Source organism: Myotis myotis, unplaced genomic scaffold, assembly GCF_014108235.1.
Source record: "Myotis myotis isolate mMyoMyo1 unplaced genomic scaffold, mMyoMyo1.p scaffold_m19_p_22, whole genome shotgun sequence".
Taxonomy (NCBI): domain Eukaryota; kingdom Metazoa; phylum Chordata; class Mammalia; order Chiroptera; family Vespertilionidae; genus Myotis; species Myotis myotis.
Genome location: NW_023416327.1, coordinates 3924497 through 3932234, shown reverse-complemented (window position 1 = coordinate 3932234; position 7738 = coordinate 3924497). Strand labels below are relative to the sequence as shown.

General features: G+C 54.5%; 1 protein-coding gene across 1 annotated transcript; it reads left to right on the top strand.

Moving 5' to 3' along the window:
- Window positions 1-1785: 1785 nt before the first annotated feature.
- Window positions 1786-7294, top strand: POU3F3 (POU class 3 homeobox 3). The gene has a single exon (XM_036355515.1). It carries the CDS (start codon window positions 1873-1875, stop codon window positions 3349-3351), a length of 1479 nt encoding a protein of 492 aa, XP_036211408.1. The 5' UTR covers window positions 1786-1872; the 3' UTR covers window positions 3352-7294.
- The last annotated feature ends 444 nt before the right edge of the window (window positions 7295-7738 follow it).

The window sequence follows — 7738 nt, the reverse complement described above, 5'->3', positions numbered from 1 at the left end:
CTTCCCAAGTCTGCGGGGTGGCAGGGGGCGCGAGGGCTGCAACGCGACGCAGTCCTGGGTGGAGTGGGCTGGTGGCTGTATTGCATGGATTTCCCCCTCTTTGTTTCCCTCTGATCCTGCCCCCCTCGATCCCTTTTCTCTCCCCGTTCCTTCCCTCCTGCCAGGCCTGCAGCGAACGCCCGGGGCCGCGGAGGGTACGCCTACCACTCGGCCGGACACTAAGAGTTAAGATGTGGCGGAAGGGGTGGCGGGAGAGGGGCGGGGCGGAGAAAGTGGCGAGGGGGCGGGAGCCTGGGGGACCGCCGCTTTCCAGCGTCGACGACGCGCTGCCTAAATTAAAAAGCAACCAATCGGAACGGCCGGAAGGGGGGCCTCGCGTCCGGAGCCAGTCATTCCGGGCCTGCCAATCACCCAGCAGGTAGCCAATCAGCGGGGGCCCTGGTGCTCGACTTCCTTGTATTTGGGAAAGTGTGGTGGTGGGTGCGCGCTCGCGGCGGAGGGTAAACATTCGACAGTCCCCGCTCAGAGAGGGAGGGACGCAGAGCGAACTGTCAGATCGAGCGCCGGCGGGCGGGCGGGCGAAAGGGGAGCGGGAGGAAGAGGGAAAGTGAGGGAGGAAGAGAGCGCGCAAACCAGGGCGCGAGCGAGCGCCCGCTGCAACTCCGCTCCGCACGGCCCGCGCCCGCGCCAGCGCCAGCCGTGCACCTACAAGCCGCACAGCGTGCCCACTGGAGTTGGTTGTGTACCAAGGATCCCCTATATGCACACACACCCCTCCATCTCCACCAATGCACTCTTCCTCCTCCTCCTCCTCCTCCTCCAGACAACTGCTGGGAAAAAAATAAAACACCAACCCCAACCTTCAGCAACAAGGTAACAGTCGTTCGACCTCGTTTTTCCTCCTGTTCAGTGTTTTTCCTTGTTATATTTGTTTCCTCATTTCTGCCCAAAAGGAAAGATGTCGCATCAAACGGTGGCTGTGGCGAGGAGGATGGAAAAGGACTCTTGTTTCAGAGGCAACCAAGAGCCCCGGCAGTAGCAACTGCAGAGACATGCAGCATCGCAGGAAGTTTTCCTAGGACAGGACAAAACTTGAGCCGCGGACCCGAAGGGAGAGCAGGAGCCCGCTCCCCGCTCCGCACGCGCCGGCAGCCAGCACCACCCCGCCTTCAAGGACTCCAAAAGTTTTCCTGCTGCCGAGGACGAGCAGCGAAATGTGTGCGTGAGGAGGGAGGAGAGCAGCCGGGGAAGGAGCAGGCGGGCTGGCTGCGGGTCATCCGTAATTTGGTGCAAGAAGAAAGGAGCGGCTTCTTTCTTTGTTGTCTCCTGTGAAGTCGCCACTTAGCAGGTGGAGCGAGCCCCGCGCCCCGGCCGAGTCCGCGCTCCCGGGACCGGAGGAGGAGTGGAGCCCGAGACCCGCCCGGGAGCCCGAGCGCAGGCCCGCGCCCCGCCCGGCGAGCCCCGCTGGAGCCAGCCGAACGCGCCGGGGCTGGGGGCCGGCCCAGACCCCCCGTGAAGGGGGCGGCCGAGGAGCGCGCCCCGAGAAGCTAGCCCCCTTCTGCACAGCGCTGCTGCCGCCGCTGCTGCTGCTGCTGCTGCTGCCAGAGGCCGGCCCGCGACCCCCGCGCCCTGCCGAGCGGCCTTGCTGCTCCAGCCGGGGGCCTCGGCGGCGGCGGCGGGGGCGGAGGAGGCGGCGGCGGAGGAGGCGGCCCAGGCGGCGGCCGACTGGGGGCCGACTGGGGCCCGGGGCGGGGGCGGGGGAGGAGTGAGGGAAGGAGGCGGGAAGCGGGGGGCGCGGCGGCAGCGGCGGCGGCCGCGGCTGCTGCTGCGGCGGCGGTGGTGGCGGCGGTGGGGTGGCGGGAGCGGAGCGGCATGGCCACGGCGGCTTCTAACCCCTACCTGCCGGGGAACAGCCTGCTGGCGGCCGGCTCCATTGTCCACTCGGACGCGGCGGGAGCCGGCGGCGGCGGGGGCGGCGGCGGGGGGGGCGGCGGCGGCGCGGGGGGCGGCGGGGGCGGCATGCAGCCCGGCAGCGCCGCTGTGACCTCCGGCGCCTACCGAGGGGACCCGTCCTCCGTCAAGATGGTCCAGAGCGACTTCATGCAGGGGGCCATGGCCGCCAGCAACGGCGGCCATATGCTCAGCCACGCGCACCAGTGGGTCACGGCCCTGCCCCACGCCGCCGCCGCCGCCGCCGCTGCCGCCGCCGCCGCCGTGGAGGCGAGCTCGCCGTGGTCCGGCAGCGCCGTGGGCATGGCCGGCAGCCCCCAGCAGCCGCCGCAGCCGCCGCCGCCGCAGGGCCCCGACGTGAAGGGCGGCGCCGGACGCGAGGACCTGCACGCGGGCACCGCGCTGCACCACCGCGGGCCGCCGCACCTCGGGCCCCCGCCGCCGCCCCCGCACCAGGGCCACCCCGGGGGCTGGGGGGCCGCCGCCGCCGCCGCCGCCGCTGCCGCCGCCGCCGCCGCCGCCGCGCACCTCCCGTCCATGGCCGGAGGCCAGCAGCCGCCGCCGCAGAGCCTGCTCTACTCGCAGCCCGGCGGCTTCACGGTGAACGGCATGCTGAGCGCGCCCCCCGGGCCCGGAGGCGGCGGCGGCGGCGCGGGCGGCGGCGCGCAGAGCCTGGTCCACCCGGGGCTGGTGCGCGGGGACACCCCCGAGCTGGCGGACCACCACCACCATCACCACCACCACGCGCACCCGCCGCACCCGCACCACGCCCAGGGCCCGCCGCACCACGGCGGCGGCGCGGGGCCGGGACTCAACAGCCACGACCCGCACTCGGACGAGGACACGCCGACGTCCGACGACCTGGAGCAGTTCGCCAAGCAGTTCAAGCAGCGGCGCATCAAGCTGGGCTTCACGCAGGCGGACGTGGGGCTGGCCCTGGGCACCTTGTACGGCAACGTGTTCTCGCAGACCACCATCTGCCGCTTCGAGGCCCTGCAGCTGAGCTTCAAGAACATGTGCAAGCTCAAGCCGCTGCTGAACAAGTGGCTGGAGGAGGCGGACTCGAGCACCGGCAGCCCCACGAGCATCGACAAGATCGCGGCGCAGGGCCGCAAGCGCAAGAAGCGGACCTCCATCGAGGTGAGCGTCAAGGGCGCGCTCGAGAGCCACTTCCTCAAGTGCCCCAAGCCTTCGGCCCAGGAGATCACCAACCTGGCCGACAGCCTGCAGCTCGAGAAGGAGGTGGTGCGCGTTTGGTTCTGCAACCGGCGCCAGAAGGAGAAGCGCATGACGCCGCCCGGCATCCAGCAGCAGACGCCCGACGATGTCTACTCGCAAGTGGGCACCGTCAGCGCCGACACGCCGCCGCCGCACCACGGGCTGCAGACCAGCGTGCAGTGAAGGCCGGGCGCAGCGACCGGAGAGTCGCCGCCGCCGCCGCCACCGCCAACGCCAACGCCGCGCCTCCCCCGCACCGGGCCGCCCGGTCCCCGCCGGCCCGCCGCCCTCCCCTCCGCCCAAAGACAGGCATGCCCGCCCTTGGAGGAAAGAAGAGAGACTGGCCGGCGAGACGGTTTCTGAGCCCTAGAGAAGAGGGACCAAACAAACAAAATATAATAAACACCCATACGGTATACACAAGCAAAAGCGGAAGAGAAAAAGGGGGCGATCCTGGGATCGCATTTATACTGTGGTGATGTTTCGCTTTTTGTTCTTGTTTTTGTTTTTTAAAAAGGGTGAAGAGGCCTAGCGCACCAAAACTGCACTCGCCAGGTTTTGCCCGCCCCGAGGAGCCCCCAGGGCGACAGGGGACAGCACCTAGCACCTGCCTCGCCCTCTCCCCTTAAAAAAAAAAAGCCCCCTTCCCCCCTCTAAAGGGCTGCCTAAAGTGACCGACCGACCGGGACTTGGTTCCTGGGAGCCTCTGAAAGCAGCAGAGGCACCGGGCTGAATCAGGGACGACTCTGCTGGGAACCAGCTCTTCTTGGCCATATGAAGTCATTTGGGGACAAACTGACTATGAAACGGGAAGGAGAAAAAAAAGAACAGTCTCCAGCAAAAATAATATCCACAGCTTCTGAAATTAACAAGCTGAAGAGCAAAGCCAAAAGAACACGTTTCCTTCAAATAACCTTGGAAATAAAAACATCACGAAGGAGCAGAGGGATGGGCCCGGGCGAAGGGGACATCCGCTCATCCGTCGCCGAGTGGGAGAGGCCCCCAGGGCCGGGCACGGGCCGCAGTCTGGGCATGGAGGGAGGCCCACCGCAGCCCGGCTGCCAGGGCTGCCTCTGGGACGGAGGATGCCTAAGGATTCCACCGCTAATAATTTTTTTATTAATATTTTTTATTTTTTATTTCTGGACTGACTCATAAAGGGATTTAGAAAGACTGAGCACCAGCCGCTGCACTTCTTGGACTTCGCTCCTCAACCCGTTGCCAACTTTGATCGAATGGGTGCTGTGGCTGTGATTATAATACTGCCATTTCCAAGCAGTGTTTTTGGTAGGTTTTAATAAACAGACTTTTCAAAAGACGGCAATATAGATTGTTAGATCCGTTGCTGATCTAAAAATATTTGCTTTATATTTTCATTAAATGACTTCTTTTAATATTTTATTCAGAATACTTATGAACTGCTGCAAAATGGTAATTTATTTTTCCCCAGATCTTGTATTACGTGTTTTTTTCAGACGAGCACAAATCAAAATGAAATGAAAATATGGACAGTTGTTAGGTAATAAGGGTATCTTTTGATGTGATCATTTGATTGTAATTTAATTTGAGTAGTGATTCCGTAAGAGCTGATCGAGAAAATAAATTTGTTAGAATGAAATAGTCTGTGTCTGATGCATAAACACTGTGTGGGAAGAAATAGTTGGAAAATATTTTTTTACTAATGCATATCCTTGAGTGCTAGCCTGAGGGAGCCCCGTAGCGCTGGGGCACTAAGGTGTGTTTGGAAATCTAGAGTAAAGGACAGACTTGACAGAAATTGCTAGTGCTCTAACTACTCGGCACTCCCTGGTAAGCTGTCAATTTCACAGTCTTTTCCTTTCCTGTAATTTTAATGGATGTTTTTAGGGGAGTATTTACTACTTTTCTTGGAGATACCTGTGTTCTTCACCATCTTTATCAAAAGATTGGATTACATCACCAGTAAAAAACGTGCCAGCTGGTTATTAATGGTTAATACAGAGCCCTTTTCCCAAGTTTAGCCTCTTTTCCCTCTCCTCCCCCACCACATTGCTGTTTCTTTCTTCTTTTTCTGAAGACTAATAGTTGTGAAGAATAGCTTACAACTATTCCATTGATATTATGTAATTAAGTTTAAATTATTAAGCTGGTTTAGGGTTTGGTTTGTTTTGTTGGTTTGTTTCTGTAATGAAAGAATGGAGTTCCAAAGTCCTGACTGTGGTCCACACTGCTTTCCCCTCGGTGTGATTACCAGCTCAGACCTAAAAGTCTGCACGTCTGTGTTTTGGTGTTTCTCCAGTGTGACTCTGTATCCTCACTGACCCTGGGCTTTTAGCTTTTGGATCACTCCTTAGATATATCCTGCGGAGCGGTCACATTTATGACATCAATGTATCAATATTTACCATGTGGGAAAGCGAAAGTGTGATGCCTCAGGTTGTGAGTACTAAAGACTGTGCTTAGTTGAGTCCTTTCATACTGGACTTTTTAGAAGTATTTGGGGTGATAAAGCAGTGATTTTATAGGATAATTTCCCCCTAATCCCATTTAGCTGTCACTCACTTTTTGCCTTCTCTCATCCTCACTTCCTCCCCCTAAGATATCAATGTAGGGGTTAAAAAACCCGGAAAACTGTGCGAGCAACAAGGAGCAGTTATTTCTTCCAGACAGACCCTGTGTCACTTTCATAAATCAAGCCTAGCCAGATGGCCGTGTGTTGGGTTGCATTATTTTAAACACCAGATAGTACTAAAAATCACAATCATTTTGATTTGTGAAATCTGAAAAAGGCCATATTTATTAAACAGAAAGAAGAAAAAATGAAAATAAGAAACCACGATTTACTTGTCTTGGCTTTCTTGTTTCCTTCTTTCTCTTGCTATTGAAATCTCCCTGCCCAGCAAATTTAAAACCTGGAGTGGATATAAACTTCATCAGTTCTTGAGGGTCTACAGGGGCAAGCCAAGAAGGCCTTATTGGAAAGCTGAGGATTGGGTGTGGCTGTTTTTAATGATGGGTACCACTGGCACGTGAGATGAAGCCCTGTTTCCCCACCAGGAATGGCAGTGGTCGATTAGACAGTGGGTCTGTATAAAATTTTAGGAGCTATTTGCTTACTTGATTTGGCTGACAACAAAAGAACTACCATTCGATTTCACACTGTTTCCTATTAAAGAGCAACCTTTGCTGATTACTTTGGAAGAAGTCCTGATTTAGGGGTAACAGAGTAACTTTTAATTGGAGAAGCTGGAAAAGCAAGACCATTTTATTTCATTATTTTGCATTTTTAAAGTGAGTTAATGCTGGCACTCCATATTTTGGAAATCAACCCTGTGAATGTATCTACAAAATGAAATTCATGGGTGAAAAACAAAAGAGAGCAGCTATAACTGAGAGGTTTGTGTTAGGCTTATATTGTTATACACGTAAATAATGAAAATATTGTTATATATCACCAGATCTTTTTAATGAATTTGGTCATTGTATTTCTTTGCAGAGCAAGTGTCTTGTGCTTTGTAAAGTAGCCATTTGTTTCCTCCATTTCAATCCAGCCCTCCTCCCCTCCCAACCCAAAGGAAAGTGACAAAGTTCTGTTCCATCAATCTGGCTAATCCCAAACTAGGCCCATTGGTAGTCTGCAGACTCCTGTGGCTCCTGACCTGTGGTCCAAGCCTCAGCCATCTCATTCACCCAACCATCTTCCCCTGCAAGTCTGGGCGATAAATCATTCAAGGTGTATGTAAAATAGTCATTTTGCTGTTGTTTCTCTGCCCTTTTTTTTTAGTCCTTAGCCAAGGACTGCTTCTTTGTTCCAAAACAGAACTGCTCATTCTTGATCTGAGAGTCCCTCTGCTTCCTTGTAGCCTCCAGCGTTTGCTCACTACCATGCTCATGTTTTGTGTGAATGGTTTCAAAATTCAGAGAATAACTGGTTCTAATATTAAATGCAGTATATACTATTGATAGTTTTATCGATAAGTGTAATATTTTAAATAATTTTAACAATTAAATTTGTTTTAAAATTATATATTTGTAAAAGTATTTATCTTGTTGGAAGCAACAATATATTGTTGTATTTATTCGTTTATTTTTGTAATAAATGATCAACCGCTCAAGCTAAATCAAAAATGACACTTTTATATATTTATACAAAACGCATTTGAAGAGATGGGCATATTTGCACCGATTTGTATGTAAATAGAGTAAGAGCCATCAATAATGTGTAGCTTTCAGAACTAAACTCAAGGCAGAAGCATTCTCTCCACATGGAGTTTAGTTTGCCCAAGTTCCAGGGCAATTAATCAAACTCTCAAATGGATGCAACAAGTATTGGCACTGGATACAGACTTGAAATTAATTATTTAGGAGGTGGACCTGGTTTTTTTCAAGGCAGAAGGGTAGAAATTACAGAATTCTTTCATGAAATGCAGTGGCTGACTGGACAGATTAAAACAGATGCTATGTATCCACGATAAAACCTAGTCCCTGGCAGTGCACAGACATCCATGCTGGGGAAGGTGTTAAAAGGAAGTTAAGACTTTGAGGATATTGGTGACCCAGAAACCAGGTAATGTAGTAAAACGAGTTGTGC